The 21,782-nt window shown below is 47.6% G+C and overlaps 1 protein-coding gene across 16 annotated transcripts in view; it reads left to right on the forward strand.

Annotated features, from left to right (window-relative positions):
- The window catches only part of RBFOX1 (RNA binding fox-1 homolog 1), a gene marked incomplete at both ends in the record, with an annotated part of 1,044,696 nt that overhangs the window by 687,893 nt on the left and 335,021 nt on the right, over positions 1–21,782 (forward strand). For 5 of the 16 annotated variants that reach the window (XM_079761235.1, XM_079761234.1, XM_079761223.1 and 2 more), the window contains one exon: positions 12,372–12,458. The exons of the other annotated variants lie outside the window; for them this stretch is intronic. In XM_079761235.1, the coding sequence (XP_079617361.1) occupies positions 12,372–12,458 (87 nt within the window). Of the gene's footprint in view, positions 1–12,371; positions 12,459–21,782 lie in introns of those variants that run through there. 16 annotated transcript variants of the gene reach the window in all.

Raw genomic sequence — 21,782 nt, forward strand, 5'->3', positions numbered from 1 at the left:
CAAAGTACATGCCCTTGACCGGAATCGAACCTGGAACCCTTCAGTGCGCAGGCCGACGCTCCATCCACTGAGCCAAACCGGTTAGGGCAACACAGTTTTTGAAAGCACTGATATGGGGGTTAGATTTCATCCTCAAAGGAATAAAAAGGGAGGGAAAGAGACGAAGGGGCTTGACACAGGGGAGAAACGGGATAGAATTTTGCCTTTAAAAGACGAGTTCAGCTGTTCTGTGCAGAACAGATTAGAGGGGTAAGACTGAAAACAGAGGCTCAGGTAGGAGACCACAGCAGTAATTCAGGGCCGGATGATGGCTGCTTGGACTAGGAGCTGACAGAGCCATGGACAGGAGTGAGAGTTTTGGAAAACAACCCTGCTATTCTTTGTGACACCTCTCCACCCCACAGAGACAGTACTCGGCCAAAGGGAGCAAATGTAACGTGCTGCAGGGGGACATCCGAGGGCGCTGGTGAGGAGGGCAGTGCCTCAGGAGGCGCTGGCCTGGGCGTGGGCTCCAGCAGAGAGAACTACAGGCCAGTTTCAGCATATTGCAGGCCAGCGCCCCCTGAATGCTATTTGGCCAAAGCCGAGAATCTCACACTTGGTCTTGTGCACTGTTTGGTAGCAGAGTTGCCACACAAAATTATACCCCAACTTAGTGGGGCGATCTCTCACATCTTAGCAACTGACTTCTAATAGGGTGGGTGAGAATCGGGGAGCAGGCTTGGTGACATGTCCCGTGGGCAATGCCTCCCTCTCCTGCCTCTGGTCAAAGGAGCACCAGGGTTAATTGCATTCTCGTCGGTGTTGGGCAAAGCTGGCTTTGAATCTTAAAATATCAACTAAGCTGACAGACTTCTGACCATCTACATGGGCCAGTCTCCAAGCTCACTGAAGCTTCGTTTCTATGATTATAAGTCAGTTGCTAAAAAGCTTCATTTCTATGAAATAGAGGTAATGCAGGATCAGGAACTAGAGTTGTGAGTGTGGCATGAGATTGTTTGTAATAGCACCCAGCAAAAGTTCAATAAATGCTTTTACTCTTGGTGGTGGTGGTGGTGGTAATGGAGTTGTTGAAGGTGTGGTGTTGGTACTGATGGTAGTCATGGTGGTGATGGAGGTGTTGATGGAGATGGTGATGGAGGTAGAGATGGTAATAGCAGTATAGTAGTGGTGGTGGTGGAGGTGGTGATGGTGATCCTAATGGAGGTAGTGATGGTAATGGTAGTATAGTGGCAGTCTTATTGTTGCTGGTGATGTTTGGTGGTGGTGGTGGTGGTGATAGTGTTGGTCTTGGTGGTGGTGGTGGTGGTGGTATTAGTGGAGGAGCTGTTATAGTGGCGGTAGAAGTGATGGTAGAGATGGTGGGGGTGTGGTGATGACGGTGATCCTTGGTGATGATGATGGTGTTGGTGGTGTTGATGGTATTGGTGGTGGTGGAGATGCTGTGATAGTGGTGGTAGAAGTGATGGTTGACATGGTGGGGGTGTGGCGGTGGGGGTATGTTTGGTGATGATAGTGATGCTGATTAGAATGCAGTGTGGTAGAACAGTTTCACATATAGTGCCTGCATTGAAATTTGATTTAAATCTGCCACTTGCCATCTCCTATGCCCATTGGCCAGTTACTTTAACGTCCATTGTTTCAGCTTTCTCATGTGTAAAACGGGAACGATGATATGTGTTGTCAGTCATCATGATGACTAAATGCATTAGTATGTGTAAAAAAAATAGTACAGCCTTTGTTCTAACAAACAAACTCCCCAGTGAACACAGAGAATGCTTGTTCAATAAAGTGGCGCAGAATGCAGCCTTTAAGAAATGTCCCCAGTGCCTCCCCGTCTGCTGCTTCTCAGTGCTGCTTCCCAAAGCGGGCAGGAGGGCTGCCCCTTCCCACTGCAGACCCACCCCCGGCCCTCCGTGTGTTCTGGGAGTAACCGGGCGTGGTGAGCCAGGGTTCTGGCCGGGTGCAACATGAGAAAGGCTCGCAGTAATTACAAAAATAACAACGAGGGCTGCTTGGCGAGGTAGGCAGATGAGCACACCACTAGCCAGAATGAGAAATAGCGCCTGCAAATGTTAGGTCCCAGTGGGAGGGTGGGAACATATGGGGATAAAGGAAACGAAGAGTTGGGCATCACTGGTAAGTTTTAAGCAGTTAAGGGAGGCCATGGTAGTGCCAGGTTTCTCTCTTTTTATCCTAATTTGAAACCCTTCAGTTCTCTTTTGTCCCTTTGTTCTATTTTGGTCCTGAGAGGAGCATTCATCTTCCAGGCCGGCCACCAGTCTCCAAGGAAGTGAGGTCTGGGTGGTAATCCTAAAGCCAACAGCCACCCTGGAGTCTGTGAATTTCCGCACTGGGCGCTATTCAGCATTGGCGGGGGAGACGCAGAGGAACGCCCACTTGTTGAGCTCAGGTCTGTGATAGGTGAGTGTGCAGGGAAATGAGTCCCCAAGAACAACCGGCGCAGTGAGTTTACAAACATGTGTAGAGGGGCCAAGGGCTCTGCCTGCCAGATGTTATTGAGCAGGAAGGTGTGGCTCGCGGTGGGGTGATTTCAGGCAGTGCTGCTGGGACTGGGTCTGGATGCAGGTAGAGAGTGTGCAGTCTGTGCTGGCTCTGACTCAGTGGGATGTCTCTGGAAGGGTATTTAGAATTCTCATTCGTCGCCCAGGCATTTCCCCGAGGAGTCACTGAGAGGAGGTCTAGCGTAGAGGCAGCGTTTATAATGTGGGCACCTGCGTGCTGGTGCAGGCTCCCGGGGAGGCCTCCGGGTTACCCTTGCTTAGCTAAGGCATCAACATCCTTGGTAAGGCAGAGCAAAGGAAGTAGGACTTGGAGTCAGGCAGGCGTGGCTTTGGCAAAGGCCCGCCCACTCAGAGCCAGGAATGATACAAACTCTCCGAGTTGCATGTCCTCATCTGCAGAGTGGGCTATGAGGTCTAGCGCTACCGGAGAATTGTCAAAAAGAGGAAATGAGCTCGTCCTTAATGAGCTTAGAATGAGTGGTGTTTGACACTTAGAAAGTTCTATGAATGTGTGCTTTTTTTTAAATAAGCACAAGGTATGTTTGATGTGGGTATGTGTACCTGCTGGTCTCACCATCACTCTTGAATTAGTCCAGAATCTGTTCGTTGTACAGGACAGAGACCCAGCTCAAACTCGCTTCAACAAACATGAGGGTTTCTTGAGTCATGAAACTGGGATGTCTGGGATCAAGCAGGGATAAATGAGGAGTTATCGAGATGCCTGGCATTCATGGGAGTGGAGAGCGTCATGCTAAGACAAAACCACCTGGAATAAAGCTCACACATGTAAAGGTGGACTCAAGCCCAAGTGCATCACCATGTTATTTAGAGTTCTCCCCACAGCCCTGTGTCGAAAGTGCTGTTTCCTCCAAATATGAAGGTATTGACATTCAGGGAGGTTAAGTATTTGCCCAGGACCACAAGCCAGAAATGTTCAGAGCCAGAATGTGCACCTCAGCGTAGTATGGCTTCAGCTCTGAGTTCTTAGCCAATAGGACACATTGCTATCACACTAAAAAGTACGATAAGTTTGTTTTTCAATTAGTCAATGGGAAGCCAGCAGAATTCTATTTTTTTTTTAAATGTCTTTTCTGGAGCGGCAGCACAGCATAGGAATACCTAACTCTGGAGCAGATTCCCCATTCACAAGCTATGTGACCTTGGACAAGTTACTTAACCTCTCTGTGCTTCAGGTTCCCTATCAGCCATCAAGGATAATAACAGCTCTTGCCTTATATGGTGGTGATGAAGATTAAATGAGTTAACACATAAAAGGGTTAGAAGGTGAGATGGTGTCTGGCCAATAGTATTTGGTATATATGGTTTGTTAAAAAAAAACAAAAACACAACATTTAAAAATAGATTGTAATGGAAGAATCAGAGAGGAAATGAGGTCGCTCAGGGTGGTTCCTCTTTTGATGTGCCCAGCGTGTCCCAGAAGGGGGCTGCTAATCTGGGAAGTTGAAAAGCCACCTGTCAGATGCTCTCTGTTGCCACCAGCTGCCTGATCGTGACATTGTGGCGAAACCATGTGCAGTGGCCAGCCCCTGGCTCCTCCTCTCAGGTCTCAGCTGCGCAGCTCAGCACAGCCTAGCTCTGGGTCCCTCCCAGCCCTGTGTTACCTGCAAGGCCAAGTGTATATTTCCTAGCTGCATTCTCCCCCAGCATTGTGCTTGGTGGGTGCCCTACCACCCCCAACACCCACTCCTTGGTTTGATGGTGTCTGCTTTCTGGCCTGAAGTTGGAGGTGAAAGCTATCTTAGGAGAGTTGCTCTCTGTTAGACAAGAGAGCTAAGGATGGGTGTTGGGATTTCTTTGAGTCTGACTTGGTTTGACTATATAGAATGTCTTAGCACCTCCACAGATTGCCTTCTTGGAAACCCCTGTCGAGCTTTGGCAGGAAAACTTTTCAGTGGCAGCTACACATTCTCAAAGTTGTAGTGGAGATCAGCGTGTCAACATGAGTCCATGCAGGAACCACCATCCGCACCGTTAATGTGGCCTGACTTAAAGAATGCTGACTCTGTCCATGCCTCTCCTTTCTAGAAAACACAGCACACATTGACCACATACTTCAAAATCTGACAGAGACTCAGAGGCCCCTCAGAGGTCCACAGGTGAATTTCAGAAGGTCCGGCCACTCCCTGCAATGAGATGCAAAATGTTGTGAGTTATGGGCAGTTTCCTGGGACGAGGGCAAAATTCTCAGAGTGCCCCATGCATCCAACACAAGAGTTAAGAATCAGCAGCTCCCCTCTGGAAGAGGCCTTGATGTGAGAAATGGCCAAGGACACAGCCCCCGAGGCCAGATGATGCTTCAGAATCACACAGAAAGGTCACGCAATAGTCTCTTTAGCACCCCTTTTTCTGGATCGCCCCTCTCCTCTTTGTGCATCCTATGGTTACTCTTTGCTGGTGTTCCCGTGTGACCAGCCCATGTCCATGTGACTGTGCTCCCCACTTCCTAAAGATGCAGTGGGGTGGTGAAAGCCAGCCCTTCCCCAGGCTTTGAAGTCTTGTCTAGCGGTTTCTACTGGCTTTGCTTTTTTGTCTTCCTTTGCCTCTAATGGTTGAGACTGAGTGAGGGGTTGCGGGTAAAGGAGCTAAGGAGACCACTGAGCTTGAATCTTGCCCAGGCGAGCATTTCTCAGAGTGCATTCATGATTGTCACATGGTAGTTAACAACCAGGTCTCTGCAGACCTCGCTCAAGAAATAGCTTTGTCATTTGCCATCTATGTTTCTCGGCCAGTTTGCTTCATCTTTCAGTGTTCCTGTCCATAGTGCAATGAGTTCAACAGAATCTACTTCTTAGGGATGTAGAGAGGAAAAACCGGGATAACACTGATGATGAAATTAGAGCAAAGTAAGCTTTGAATAAATAAATGGTGGCAACTGTGATGACGATGATGATGATGATTGATAATGTCCATGAAGATTCTGATGAGGATAAAAAGTAGGAAAATAGGAACAAGGAGAATGGGTAGAGAACGTGGCACAGGGATTAACACAATTAATTCTCAATAGCCAGATATTCAAATTGATAGCAAGATGGATAGATGACACATGGATGGATGGATGGATGGATGGATGGATGGATGGATGGATGGATGGCCAATTGGCCATCAAATAAGTCTGGCAATGTCTGGGTCAAAAAAAGTCGATCAGGTTTCTATTTTTTTTTCTTGCAAGACTTCTCAGGGGCTTTTCTTTGCTAGTAGATGCTGTGAATCCTCAAGAGGGAGAGAGAGCTTGCTGAATTTCTCCCACTTCTTTGGCCATGGGATTCTTTTTACTGTGCAGCATCTCATGCAGCTTCTACTGTGCAGACCATGCATTGGGAGATGCCCGGCTAGGTACTTAGTCTCTAAGGGGAAAAGGATGTGTGTAGCGCTCAGGTAGTTGGGCAAGTTCACAGGGAGTACATGTGCCTGGCATTTGGGCAGGAAGCCCCAGTTATGAGGCCCGGAGGCTGTGCTATCTGGCATGGTCTCTGTGTATCCAGCTCCTGCAGGGACCTGCAGCACAACAGGCAGAGACAGTAGGGAGGGCACATAGCAACATCGAGGGGAGCAGCTGATCCTTCCTCCCCCATTCTGGGAGACCCCAGGGAGGATTTGTTCATCTCCAGCAAGGTCAACAAATTCTCCAACCCAGTTGCCATTCATCCCAGACAGGTCAGGGGTCAGTTCCTGAAGCACTGTTGATCTCAGCAGAGATGATGTGCGGGGCTGATATTCTTAGATTTGCTCATTCAGCCAGCCAGTCTGGCTTTCAGAGGAGAACCAGGTCAAGACGCGCTTAATGAACCCAGAGCAGCAGACAGCGGCCTGGACCACTGGGGTTCAAGTTGCTAAGGGTAATCAGCAGCCTCCTCACTTATAAGACCGACTGGAATTTTCTTTATGCATCCTCATCATCGTTTTTTTTTTTTTGGAGGTGGGACAATACTGCTGAGTAGGGTGGCCCTGTGTCCCTGAATTACTATCTCCATCATCCCCACAAGTCTTCGTTTGAATTTGAAATTCTCATATTTAAGTTTTAAAACTGTATTTTTCATATTCAGAAGCCACTCACACACCCTGCTTGTTTTTTTATTTAGAACATGGGAGAAGGAGGTGTGTCTTATACGAGAAGGTACAGTATAGGCCGCTTTAGTAAGTGTGATCTTACTTAACCCACTGGCTGTGGAAGGGAGGAAGAGTGAGGACAATCCTGGTTTGGGTGAGGTCTGGTTCCATCCTGCAGAGCAGCTGATGCTGATGCTGTTGTCCCGACAACAGCCACCAACACCCATTGACTGAGACTGCTATGAGCCAGTCCCCAAGCTAAACAGGTCTGCATTGTACTCTTATCCAAATCTCTAGACCATGAGACCTGGTTCCTGAGAATGTTGTTATTTTAAAATTATTCCATTTGAGGCACAGAGAGGTTAAGTAATGTGCACAAGATCACACAGTTGGGGTTTTGATATGAGAAATGTGGCTCGTTATGAGCTCTTACCTACTGTGCTATGGTGCTTTTGCAAGGAGGGAACAGGGGTTGGCAAATAATGTCACGGTGAGAACTAAAGCTCACTAGGTACTGGATATTCTCCCAAGAGCTTTACATACATCGACTCATGAACACATAGTAACTGAACCAGTCCATAGAAGTTGGGGACATGGCTTCTCTTCCCAGGATGTGGCTTGGCTAACTGTATTGGCCCTCCACTGAGGACACAGGAGGTGGCTGTAATTTGTGAAGCAGCTGGTCAGTGGCCCACTGAATCACACCTACAATCTGTGGAAACTTGTACTGTGGAAGATCCTGCCTCCCTGGTGATCCACTGGATGCCCTTCTGACATGTCAGACTAGGCATCAGAACCATGAGCATTATTTAGCATCTCCGGGAATTTCCCTCTGAGGTCCATGCGTGTTCTCACCTGTATTGAGCTAGGTCAGAATGCATGTCTGGTGGTGAGTAGAGTTTATGAATTGCGGTTCGAGTTGTTGCTCTGGAGTGGCCATTCATCATGATGTAGCAGAGATTGGGGCAAGTAGGAGGCTCTTGGTAACTGACAAAGCACACATTTTTCCATTTAACCTCGGACATGTCAGTTAACCTGTCTGAACCTCCACCTCTGCCGTGGATACCACAGATGATTCTCAAGTACTTGCTAAGCGTCTATTCTACTCCCAGTTGAGGAGGAGGTAGAGGAGATAAAAATGGGGACGAATCTGGCTGTGATTACCAGGCAGATCTTTCCCTGTCCTGATACAAATCCCCACTGGCCTTTCAGGGGCTTAGATGGGGAGTCAGGAGTGCTGAGGAAGGCAGGCAGGCTGCTTGGAGGGCCCAGCTTGTGCTGCTGGTTGAGGGCTGGGTTGTTTATGCAAGCAGTTGTGTGAGGGGAACAGAAAGGCAGGGCTCTGACAGGGACATCAGTGCTGGGTGTTGGTGGGGGCATTCAGGGGACAGATCCAACATCAGGACTGGGGTGATCAGAAAACAATTAAAAAATGTGAAGAGAGAAGTAAAAATAAACTAGTGCTTTGTGCTCCAAGTACCAGGATCAGCCATATACATCCTGTCATCTCGTGGTGGCAGCATAGCTGGCAGAAGGTACAGGCATTGTCCCGTGTTTCCCCCAAGAAGACAAGGGCTCCTGGCTGCATATCTCCTCTGAGATCAACTGCATGAAATGATGATAGAGCCAAGATCCCCACCCAGCCTCCCCGACTATGAAACGCCTGCTTTTTCTACTGTGCCAAGATGCACCCAGGTCTCCGGAAGGAATCTCTTAATCACCTGGCGACCCGGCGGCCTCTTGGCTTTCCCCACCCTCTTCCAAAGCAGTCATCCATTCAGCCATTCTCTCTGGAAACGTTTTGGGAAACGTCATTTGTCTGGTCACCATTGTAGACATTGGGTGGACGAGAATGAATGGCACCTTTCATGGAGGAAAGGAAAAGAGAAGCTAATAACTCAGAAGGCAGTGCCACCCTGGAAGGTGAGAAAGATGGGAGGATTATTTTTAAGTGGGAGAAGGGATGAGATTGAACTCTCAAAGGCTCGCGAAGAAAAGACAATCTCTTGATGAAAATCCCTAACACAGGGAAGATTGACAGAAGTGGCACCAGGGAAGTGACCGCAAAGACCAGAAACAGGTGAAGGAGGAGAAGAGAACAGAAAGGCTGCCTATTTGCCATTGTGTTCAGGTCTCCCTATTTGCCATTGTGTTCAGGTCTGACCTCCGCGGGTTGGATAGAATATAATGCTCTAAATCAGGGGTCAGCGGGCCACGGCCTGTGAGCCACACCGGGCCTGATGCCTGTTGTTGAATGACCCACAAGCTAACAATGGCTTCTGCACTTTAAATGGTTGACACACACACACACACACACACACACACACACACACACACACACACAAAAGAAGGCTATTTCATGACCAGTTGAAATGATGGGAAATTCAGATTGAAGTGTTCGCTTATGTATGGTCTGTGGCTACCTTCATGCAACAATGACAGAGTTTGGGGGCGGTGCAGCAGAGAGAGTCAAGTCCACAGCACCTGAAGTCTTCAGCACCTGCCCACTTCCCATTTCAGGAAAAGGCTGGCCCTTCTGTTGGTGGTGGCCAGAGTGATATTAACTCATGGCCCCTAGATTGAAATCAGTCCTTTTTGGAGGCTCACGTCGGTTGCCTAGCCATTACCAGAACTGTGGTCTCTGTTGTTTACCTTATTCTTTTATCCTACTGTTTTTTAAGTGCCTGCGATATGCCAGGAACTTAATACTGCACACTAGACATTGGGTGGCCAACCACTTACCGTGGCCACGTGCCCCAGCCACCCCACCGAGGAGCAGGGATGCAGAGACTGTGGCACCGGCCCGTTAGTGGGGAAATGGATCCCAGAGGACAAGTTACAGATGAAGTCAGAATCAGTGGAAATGTAAGTAACAGTAGCTAGGACCGGAGGTGGTGAGGACAGGAAGACAAGAACACAAATATGCAGTCAGTGAGGCCGACAAGATGGACAGAGTGGAACCTCTTATTTGGCTTTGAGCTTCCTGGCTGTCAAAGTAAAAAGGGTCCCAAAACAAATAGCCTTTATTTTCAGAGGGAGAAAAAGGGCACTCATTACGCAGGAGCAGCAAAAGATTTTCATATTATGGAGTTCCACAAAAGTAAAAAGAACATATTCTCTGCAAAGAATATATAAATCTGTATGTCCCATAAGTACTTCTCATTTCTCTCTCTCTCTCTCTCTCTCTCTCTCTCTCTCTCTCTATATATATATATATATATATATATATATATATATATATATATATCAATCCCATATGTAAAATGTTTCACATTTCTGACTGCAATCATCAGGTTCTTTAAATATATATATATATATATATATATATATATATATATATATATGGTATATATATATGGTATATAGATATATAGAGAGAGATATAAATATATAGATATATAAATACAGATATATAGTTATGTAGAGATATATAAAGTTATGTAGAGATATATATAGATAATGATCCTTTGTACTTGTGAAACTTTACAGTTTCCAAAACATCCCCACAATTTTGCTCATCGGCCCACTCTTGGTGAAGAGTAAATGGATATTGTTATCACTGTTCTTTGTTCAGGAAACTAAGAGTCCGGATGTGTACATTTTGGGCCTTCTGACTAAATTACATTTCCTACCTCCTGGTCCAATGGTCTTCCCACTTTATCACATTGAAGAGACATCACTCAATCTGAGCCAGGCCTTAGGCAAAGTAGCAAGAGCTCTCCCCTCCTGGGACGCTGACTGTGGCACGCTGATGTCCTAACCAGTAACTTCTCAGAAGAGCAGTGTTGAAAGTCAGAGTCAAAAGCTAAAGTTAGCAGCCGTATCAGGCTTTTAGGTAAGAGGGGTCAGCCTGCAGCTGTTAACTGAGCTTTCCGTGTTGCAACTACGTGGCCACTTGGCTGCACGAGAATCCGTTACAGAGAAACCGTGTCACGATAGCCAAAATGCAGCCTTAAATAATTGAATTCTCTGCCAAACGCTGTCCACTGCCGTTATCTAAAAATGTAACTATGCAGCTAAATCAAGCAACTAAAATTAGTGTAGTGTAAAAACACCTTGGCTATCTAAAAGTGGAGGAATTGGCATCTGGATTTAGAAAAAGCCAATAGTTGAATGTGTTTTGTGGTGTCTGAAGCGCTTCCAGTTTGGACAAAAATCTATATCTTTTATCCTGCCTCGAGTTGGAGGTGGAATATGGCAGGCAGGTGTTTGGTTTGAAGGTGATTTTCAGAGAGCCCTGGGCCTTGAGGGGAAGCTGAGTGGGCTCACTTTGTCAGTTTCACATCATTGTTCTCAAAACGGTGGAACTCGAAACACACCCCCTTGCTTTCCTGGTATGAAGGTTACAAGAGTGACTCTTTGAATGTTATATGTGCCTTCATTCTGAAGCCACAGAAAGGACTAGACCAATCATCAGGACAACAGGAAACCCATGATAAGAATGGCTAAGGGACTCTCATATTATGCCTGTGTAGGTGCCAAGGACTTTATATGTCATACAATCCTTGGAGGTAGGGTCTTCACTTCCCAAATGAAGAAACCGAGGTTCAGAGACACTAAGTAAGTTGTTAAAGATCACACAGCCTGTATGTGGGACGTGCAGATCAGTACATTTCCAATTCATGTAAACCCAGAGGAATTTATCTACTACCATGGAAGGGATCCTAAACCATCATTGGGCATTATCACATGCTGGAAATATTTCAAATATTGGCTCTAAGGTATTTCTCATTCATAGTTTTAGTTCACATTCAGTATGCCTTAAAACTCCGGGACCAGGGAGATATTCCTTATTAATATAATGCATGTTAATATATAACAATTGAAAGCTCAAAGACAAAGAATATTTTTAAACTACACACACACGCACACACACACACACACACAGCATATGATGTCCAATTACAGAACGAAATACTGTGATGAATGTAGTGTCCTGGTTAGAAATTGTGTTTGTAACCCTGCCCTGCCTCTTCCGAGTGCATGACTGTGAGCAAACAATTCAACTAGCCTGAGCCTAGTTCCCGTTTGTTACCTGGACCCAATAACAGTGCCCACTCCGGGGAGTGGTGAGAATGAAATTACATAACACATGTAAATAATTAAGCTCGTTCTCTGTGCACAGCGCATACTGCAAATATTAGCTAGTAGTATTATATTATTTGCACAAATTGCCTCTTTAAGATTAAAACCAGAGGAAGAGAGGATAATAAACTAGACTGTCTTCTTAGTTTCTTTTTGATCAGTACCAAAGCCCAAAGCTGGAACACATGAACCTCCTCCAGTTTTAAGTGGCAGCTGATAATCCTATCAATTTACATTTCTCGGGTGTTTTGCTCTCTAAAAAGTCTCACAGAGAAGGTATCCCTTGTCTTTTGGGCCAAATTCATCAGGAATTGCCCAACTCCCATATCCTGACTCGGTTTCTCTCGGTCTCTTGGTCTCTCTCTGTCTCTCCGAGAACTAAATTAATGAAGAGTATTTGGTTAGTGGTGTTAGGCAAGCCATTCCCAAAATAGCACCTTCCATTTTGGTAGCTTCAACTCTGCAGCTGCTGTTTCTCTTCGCTGTCGTCTGGGAAGAAAACTTTCACATCGAGAGTTGCTGATTCGGATTTTCTTCCCTTCCCCTCTCCGCGGTGATGAGCGCTTGGCCCCTGCCAGAAGCCATTTGGCTCTCAGCTTTGTAGTTCGGAAGAAGTTGGGTTTATAGATTTTTTTCCCCTAACTCCCCATCGATGTGTTGAGCTTCAGAGGGAAAAACACCTTCACGGGAAGCATGTTGCCTTCTCAAGGAGTCCTCCTGCATCCCTACGGAGTGCCTATGATCGTCCCCGCGGCCCCCTACTTCCCCGGGCTGATCCAGGTAATTCAAGGCCACTGCCAGCCAGCAACTTAACTCCAGCGCGTTCCGAGTAATAATTGGAATTTTTATGGTTGAGAAAGCAAACACTTTTAATACAGGAAAAAGCCCTCGTGTAGTCAGTGAGAAGACAGTGGGAAATCAAAAAGATGGATCACCCTAATCTGGCTATTGACATCTCTCATGGCTGAATAAATGGTGTAGTTGAGCTATATTTGCTTGTATTGATCTGGCTGCTGTTTAACATTCATGCCTTTGCTTCGGGAGGTTGACCACGGGGCAAAGGATTTGCTCTCCTTCCTGGCTTTCCGGGGGACTCGGTCTCCCAGAGCAGATCATGAGGCAGAGGAACTGAGCGTGAGGCCACCTGGTTAAGAGGGTTCACCCAGAAATGGGAAGAGCATGCAATAGGCTTAAATTCCTGCGTCTGTTTCCGCAGGAGCCTCCCCTGCCCACTCCCCTGGGTTGATGGGTAGCACTGAGGCAGAAAGGAACACTCAACGGCTGGTGAATTTATGAAGTTCAGAGATTTTTCTAGGAAAGTCTTACCGGCTCTTTGCTTCTTGATGATGGCAAGAAAGGGGAGGATTGGAATGTGCATTGGTTTTATGTTTTAGGCTCTTATTTCTGTGCAGGGAGAATGGTCTCTGAGTAAGATATTTTCTTCTCAACAGTTTGTCTTTTTAAACTAGCATTGGATTCTGGGTGCGTGTCTGAAGTCCTCGGTGGACAGCTCACAGCTACTGGCGATAGAGCATAAACGTCATGGAAATCCCGGCTGGTTTTGGCTGTTGTGTTTTTTGTTTGCTTGTTTTGGAACAGGCATCCCTTTGTAAGACAGTCTGTGTCTTGTGCCTACAGGAGAGGGAAACTAAATGCACTTAGTATGTCCTTTTCCCTGCAACCTTGTGAAATTTTAACATTTTGCCACACCCTGGCTTATTCATTAAAATTTCTGGGGAGGATTGTGGTCAAAAACCTTTTTTCCCTCCTTTTCTGAATGTTGCTTATTAACTGAAAGAACCTCGGTGATGTGAGACAGTCAAGGGTGATTCTAAGTAATAACAAAACATTTGGTCATCCCAGATTTATGACTGTTGCTGAATTCCAGGCTCCGTGTTGCATGTGAGAAATAAATGGACTGCCTAGAGAATGAACGGGCCTTCACGACCTGGGAATCCTTCTGTGTTCCCTGGCATAAGCAGGCCAGCGTGGCCTGTGTGGAGTCTGAAGTAGGACTTAGTGGCAAATCCGAAGGCCTTTGTTCTATTGGAAACCTGGGGTGAAGGTCGGCCACTAGAGTTTGGTCCGACCCTCTGCCACCCCGTCTGATAAATAATTACAAGCAAATGGTGCCCTTCACTCTATGCTGATTGATGCTGAAATTGCTTTTGAAAGTTCTCATAAGTTCCTGTTATAGATTAAGTGCCGGTGCAGGAAAAATAACGGCACCCACTGCAATGGGTGAATGTAATCAGGCTTAATGGACTCGGGAGCTTGTTGGGAATTAAATAACTATTGATTTGCTGGAATGTTGCTGTCATTACGAAATGCCACTCTGGACGTATTACCCCGGTGATAGATGAGAAGATGCACGGGCCAGCTGAGAAATTGGGGAGACCCTATTTCTTCCTCCTTCGCAGGGCGTTTAAGAAACGTATCCGGCTATTTTTGGAAGAAACAAGTGATTTTACTTGCAAATCTTAGCCCAATCATAGTTTGTTTTCCCACTGACACCTTCCGTAACTAGTTACCTGTAAGTCAGAGAAGTAGAGCAGCAGGGAGCCTGGGACCAGCTACGGTGACAGGCTTCCTCCCTTTTCTCTCCCACCCCCATGGACACTCTGAAATGCCGTGGCCAGGAGAGACTAGCTTCACCTCTGGTTTGCTGAGCGAGCCCATGGTATTTGCCCATGGACATCACAAAACTCAGGGCACCCCATTGCAGCAATGTGTGCAAAGGGAAGAAGCGCAACTCGAAGGGAGAAAAATCCTAACACTCGCACGCACACAGTCACCTCTCAGTGATGCGCCGATAGCCGCCTCCCAGCATTCCCCCAGACTGTATCAGCTGGCCTACCAGTTCCTTGATCTTGTGGGTTTCTTCCCACCTTTTCAAGATACCAGGGATTTCCTCTAATGAAGGAGCCACCCACCCTTAATAATATCCTCAGCAAGACATGAACATGATCCAAAGCAGACCGTGTTCTCCATCACTGCTAGCAAACCCCCGTGGACAAGGGGTGTGCAAACAGAGCCACAGTGGCCACGTGGCACGGTTGTTACATCGCAGTCTTCCCACGCTCTAGAGCCAGGGCTTCTATGGCAGGAGAACTTCCTTTTCATAGGTCCTCCAGGTGCCACTTTCAAAGTTCAGACCAGCATCGCCCTGTTTCTGTCTTTGAAGTCAGAGAAAAAATATTTAGTAGACCAGATATTGTGAGAGGAGAGCACCGCCTTATTCTGCAAAGACAGTGAATGGAGGTGTTTCCTGATGGAGCTGAGGGAGGTACTCACCTGGCTCCTTTGTTCTAGGAGTAGAGTTGATAGTTAACACTGGCCCCAGCCACCATCTCCCAGGAAAACCAGAATCTTTACCACAGTGGACCCATTGAACCCATCATCTAGTCTAACCTTGTTGAACACATAGCAAGGTGGATCGTTTTTCCTTTTAGCCATGCAAAGAATTCAAGAATTCCTATGGGGGATTGAGCTAACCCGGTTTGTACTTTTTCTTCTTTTTTTTTTTTAATATATTTTTATTGATTTCAGAGAGGAAGGGAGAGGGATATATATAGAGAGAAACATCAATGATGAGAGAGAATCATTGATTGGCTGCCTCCTGCATGCCCCCTACTGGGGAGGGGATCGAGCCCAAAATCCTGGCATGTGCCCTTGGCCAGAATGGAACCTGGGACCCTTCAGTCCACAGACCTACACTCTATCCACTGAGCCAAGCCAGCTAGGGCTGCACTTTTTCATGGATGCTAATAAGCAGAAGGGAAAAGGAAAAAAGCAAGATTACCACATGTGTTGTCTAAACATTGCTCCTCTTCCCTTGGCATAGGCCTCCATCTTGGTATTGTTGGATAAGAAGAACCCATGCATGTTCCTATTGAACCTGTCTATTTACTTCTAAATTGCCCATGGTACCTTGAATGATCAATGAGTTTCTGACCTGAGAACAAAGGAGGTTCTGACCAAGTCCGTTGTCAATTCAGTCCTGAGCCCAGAAGCTACCGAGAGGACTTGCCAAGCCATGGACCATGGCTGTATAATGCCAAACAATACAATCAAAACGATGGCATTGTCTCTGGTTAATCTGGTGAGTGCCTGAGTCTAAGATACTGTTGGGCCTGGGCTGCAAGTTCAGGATTGTACCCTTCACTCCAGATATCTGTTCGACAGATAAGCCCTTTGTCCTTACACAGCCAGAATATTCTTCATACTGGGTCACACAATTCCTCTCTCCTTCAGGAATTCCAATAAGGAGTCAGAAGACATATTCCCAGATCGAGGGCAGTGGAAACAAAGCCACATCTACCTCTCCATGCATTTGTTCATGTAGCTTTTCATACGCTGAACACATAACCTAATCAGCATTGTTCTAGGCTCTGGGAAAGAAGTGACAGGCACCTCACTGGCCTGTGGGTTCATAGCGGAGGGGAGGAGAGCACTCTATAAGCACAAAACTGTGATAATGTAAGAAAAGCTGCAGGAATCCCTGGCTGGGCGGCTCAGTTGGTTGGAACATCTTCCTATACAACAAAGCATTGCAGGTTCGGTTCCCAGTCAAGGTGTGTAGGGGAGGCAGCCCAGCCGATATTTCTCTCTCACATTAATGTGTTTTTTTTTCTCTCTCTCCCTTCCTCTCTCTGTAGAAATTAATAAAAACATATGTTTGAATGAGGATTTTTTTAAAGTAGCAGGATGTAATGATAAGTAACAATTATCGAATATTTGCTACGTGTCAGGCACTGTGCTAAATGCTTACTATATTCTCTGTTATTCTCACAATAACTCTGAAATTGAGTACTCTTGGTTCACCATCCCTTTCCTGTATTTTTAATTTTCAAAAAGCTCTGAAAATCAGGGGCTTTTGGAAAGAATTTGGCCCAAAGCCTCATTTAGGAAGAAAATTGACCTGAAATGCTATTTGCCATTTATACTTTCTTTACCCCACTTAGTGTGAGTATTCAGATATTTTGCTGCAGGAGTATGAATGTGCTTGGTTTCAAGGTGTTGTCCCAGACCCTGCTGAGGGGGTTACATAATCAGGGTTTCCACTGAAATACCTTTCTGAAAAAATAAAAATAAAGTGACTTTCAAAATACAACCCAAAGGTCTCCGATAATGAATCACAGTCCTGCATTATAACACCCCCTTTGCATATGGAGACACTAAACCTTACTCTTAGAGAAAAATAACTTGCCCAGGGTCACATAGAATTTCAGCGACAGAGCTGAGGTTTGGGCGATTCTATTGGGCCAGATCCTCCCATCCATTGACCAGGAGTATCCACAGGGGCGCCTAGGAAAACCCAGGAGAAGGAGCAGGTGGGTATCGCTGGGGTGGGGGAGGGAGTTTAAAGGGAAAGGTGGCACTGGAGTCAGGCTGTAGAGCAACCTCAGACATCCCTCAGCGAGCAAAGGAGAAAGCCCTCCCTAACAGAGTGGAGGGTGCGGGTGAATTCACAGGGCTGGATTCACACATGAAGTAGACCTTCAAGTGTCTTCCCCAACCCTTGGCACTATGGGAGTTGGCATTGTTTAAACATAGGTCTCAAAAGTCACACAGTAGAGGGCAAAAGGGGCTGGAAGGAATGTCAGAAATGGAGTCCCTAAGCCCTGAGTCTCTGTGTGGTCCACGTAGGACCGGGCTGCATAGCACCCTTCTGAGACCCAGCAGGTGGACATGAAATTCCCTGGATTTGGGTCTTGACCCCCCCTCCCCCCCTCCCCGCTTTCTTTCTGAGACCATAAGCTCCCTGAAGGCTGTTTTCCTACTTCAAGTTCACAGAACCAGGCGGTGGCAGAGAAACACTGATTAAAGGCTCTCTGAGGCGGGCAGCGATGTCTAAACAAACCCTGCCCTCTGGATTTTGAAGCAGAACTCAGCCTGGTTGGATGTGGCCATGTATGTTATGGGAGATCTGCCCACACATGTGTAGCCACGCCAGGCATTAGCCGAGTGCTTGTTTCAGCGATAGACTGGGAATAACCACCCCTACAGAGAGACGGGGGCGGGGGGGGGGGGGACTATGGGCACCTTGCTGGTCATTTGGATACATTTCTGGGCAAACTTAAAAGAAATAAGCTTGTTTAGCTCTGTGGCTGGTGGAGCCATTTTCAGATTTCGACACTGCTGCCCTGCAGGGCTATCTGCGTGCTCTGCGTGTCTGCGGGTTGGGAAAGGACTCAGCACGCAAGGCTGCCGGTGCCCTATCCCTCCAGGCAGCTCTGTCTTAGTCACTGAGTGACTTTTCTGTGCTGCCAAAGAGGCCGTGTCAACAGCAGACTAAATTAAAGAGTCAGGGAGGTGGCAAATTCTCCGAAGAGAGTTTGGAGTCAGGCGGGCCCGGGTTGATAGATTGGCTCTGGCATGTACTAAGCGTGTGGCCTTGGGCTTGTCAATTAACCTCTCCAGGGCTGTTTGCACTGCGGCGCAGTGAAAGCAGGAATACCTGTCTTGCAAAGGGGCGGTGAGCTTTAAATGTGATTCATCTCTTCGGTCGGTGATTATTTATTAAGCACCTACTATATGCGGGGCTGTGAACTAGGAGAGGGTGAGGAAGCAGAATGCAATACACACAAACTCAGTGCCCACATGTATCTTATATCCTGAGATGTACACATACATATACACACATGTATATGATATTAATTCTGTATTGTGTATTCTCAAGGGAGGGGGGAGAATAGGTGTTTATTCAGAGCTCTTTTATCTGTAAGTGACAAAATCTAATCTACATCGGTAGAGAGCGAAAAGGAAATGCCTGGTTTCAGGCTCAGTTGAATTCCTAGGCCCCTGCAGTGGCTGTCCCACTGGACCTTCGTTTGCGAGCATACCATGTCCAAGTGGTGGCGCAGATGGCCCCCTGCCATCGCAGGCTTACATCCCAGCCCAGCTCAGCAAGCCTCTGTCCCAACTCCTTCTGCAAAATTCCAGAGCGCAGGCTCCTAGGCTCACCTTGTGGGCCGTGCCCATCCCCAAACCGGTCCCCTGGATCTGACTGCCCACAGCAGGCCTGGAAGGTGGGCTCAGCGTTACCTGAGCTGCAAGGGTTGTGAGTGGAGGTAAAGAGAGTCCTGGACAGGGCACTGCACAGGTAAACACTAGGTTCTCGTTATCAACAACAATGATAGCTGAAACCATTGCAAACATCCCAACGTGTGGGTTTTTCTCTCCCAAACCCCGCACACACACCCTCCCCATGGAAGAGAGGGCTGGGTTTCTGATCTTACTTACCCCGATGGCTCTTTGCCAGTGGTCATACTCACCAGGCAAATTGACCATCATCTAGTGCATCTCATGTCTCTACTCACGATCAGGTGCATCAGACGCAGATATGGCAATATACTCAGCGTCTTCCCACCTAAAGTCATTGCACTCGTGCCTCCCAGTAGGGTGTGTGTGTGGGGAGGGGGCGCATTTTCACTCCTTTACAGGTGAGAACACCAGGATCTAGGGAAGTGAAGATGTTCTGAGAAGGACATCCTCTAACGGAGGCAAGAATGGGCTTTTCAGACCATGCAAGCACATCACTTCGTCCATTCGCAATTCCTCCATGAACAAATCCAGAAATAAGAAAGTCCGTTCTGTTTTGGAGAAATGCGTTCCTTTTAATTAAAAGATTAAAGGGACACTGTCAGGCTCTTCTGATGAAGATCAGTCCTATAAAAAGGATGTGTTTCTGCAGCAGCCATCTGTCATTTTGATCATTTTAATGGCATGCTATATCAGCAAGTGAGCTTTTTATAATACCCTGGCATGGGTCTCGCTGGGCTGGAGGGACTTGTGGGTTTCACACTCCTCGCTGCTGCCTTGGTGTTCAGCAATCTGAGCCCGGGCTGGTGAAGAGAGCCCCCTCCCTGTCTTTTCAAGGTTGTTTTGGGTAAGTGCTTTCCCCGGGTGATTTATTATGGAGATACTCTGCCCTGTTTATGTTCCTTTCCCGTCTAAAGATAGACCGACCTATCACACATACATCCCACCAGCAAGCAGGCAGCCAGCACGGCTTGATTAACTGCCGGACCCTAAGAGGTGCCCAGAAACATTGAACTCAATACCCCACAGGTCTTTTCCTCTGGGCATCGAGCACCGTTGTTTCCCACAATCCCCAGATTCTAACTTGAAATCTTTGGGCTCGTCAAAGGAGGAAGAGAGGGACTGTGAAATGCATTCCCTCAGCAAAGGCATTATTTATTGATTATCATGGGGTCCATGCTGTGTTCCCTTCTAAGCACTGAGACACTGGATGACTAAGACGGTTTCTGTCCTCATAGCCAGGCCGTGGGCAGTAGAGTCAGAAGTTAAGCAGAACTGCTTGAAGGTGGAAACCTACAGAGCCCTAGACCCACTCATCTCGCCCAATAGGAGGTCTTAACCAGGCAGGTTTTGCTACCATCCCAGGAAGATGGCTCCGATAGACAGGTTCTCCATCCTTCCCAAAGGGCAGAATTTCGGACATTTTTGGAGGGACAAAGGGTTGTTTTTTCACTTATTTTAAATGTTTTTACTAATTTCAGAGAGAGGAAGAGAGAGAGAGAGAGAGAGAGAGAGAGAGAGAAACATCAATGATGATAGAGAATCATTGATCAGCTGCCTCCTGCATGCCCCCACTGGGGATCGAGCCCGCAACCCAGGCATGTGCCCTGACCAGGAATCCAACAGTGATCGCCTGGTTCATAGGTTGCTGCTCAACCACTGAGCCACACCAGCCGGGCTGTTTTGTTTTTGGGAAGAGGAGGAATCACAGCAAGAGCCCTGTCTCTGACGCCATGAGCAGCCCTGCCCGGCCCTTCCTTCTGGCCTGGAGGAAGGCCGTAGAGTCTCCACATCACTGCTGGGCCTGAAGGCGGCCTCCTCAGCTGTCACCTTCCCTCCCACTCTCTACTCCTCCTGGGCTCCTGAGGGTGGACAGGGTGTGGGGACTGAGAGGCAGCCAGCTTGTCCAGTGTCCAGGGTTCCCAGAAACTACTCTCCCAAGAGCTATTTCTTCTTGTTTCATGAGGCAGCCCAGTTAAGGATTTAGACCAGGGCAACCAGCCTCTGGCCATGACCCTCCCTTGGTGCTTTGGGGAAGTTACTTGACCTTGCTGAGCCTCTGCTTCCTTCTCTATAAAAGGGGAGTGATATCCCGTATGTTCTGCCTCCCAAAGTCTCTGTCAGGATAAAAGAGCTCAAACATGAACACCTATGAGAGCTTTGCAGCACAGCCGTGATGTTATGCGGGCAGCATGACAATGCCAAGGCCATCTGAGCCGGCATCCGGCCCCTGTGTGATATGGGGCATCACCTGTCAGATTCCATTGGTGTGACTGTCCCCACTATCTCAGCGTGACACCGAGGCCAGTCACACTCACCTCCAAAAAGGATTTGCTGGGGTGATGTCTGGGAAGCACCGAGAGCAGCGCCCGCTCTGTGCGGGAACCCCGTAAGGGAGGCCACCAGTGCTGCTGTCCGGGTTTTGCATGATGCTCTGGGTTGCTTCCCTTTCCTTTGCTTATGAAGATGCTCCGGGTTTGGGGGTGGCAGGCAGGTTTGCAGCTCTCTGTGCCCACACTCGACAGAGATTCCTCATAACCACTGGATACAGATTTTTAAATTTATCTTTATTGTTGAAAATAATTCATATGCCCCCTTTTTTCCCATTGAACCCTCCACCCCACACCCCCCCAGGCCCTCACCACACTATTTTTAGAGAAGCTGGACAGAACGGGGTGCCATCACGGAAGGCAGGGAAGAGGGAGGGATGGCTTGGACATCCTCAGCACATGACCTTGGGTGGCGTGAACCCACAGTTCTCCCACTCCCTAGCCGACAGCCTGGGGAGCTGGGGAAGCGAGACAAAGCATGAAGGAGGATGTGCAGGTCTCGGTCATGCTGAATCCTCGCCCACATCTTTGTCCACAGGCTCCATCAGGACATCTGGGGCTGAAGCTGGAACTGTTTGGGAGGAGGGGGAGGGTGGGCTTTGACAAGGGAAGGAGACGCCCATCCCCGCCCCTCCATGTGGCCACAGCCTTCTGGGGACAGACGTTTTGGGACCACCCACACCCCTGTTCCATGCAGCTCCTGGGACACCGTGGGAGCTTAATAAATGTT

This window comes from Cnephaeus nilssonii, assembly GCF_951640355.1.
Source record: "Cnephaeus nilssonii genome assembly, chromosome: 2".
In the NCBI taxonomy this organism is placed as follows: domain Eukaryota; kingdom Metazoa; phylum Chordata; class Mammalia; order Chiroptera; family Vespertilionidae; genus Cnephaeus; species Cnephaeus nilssonii.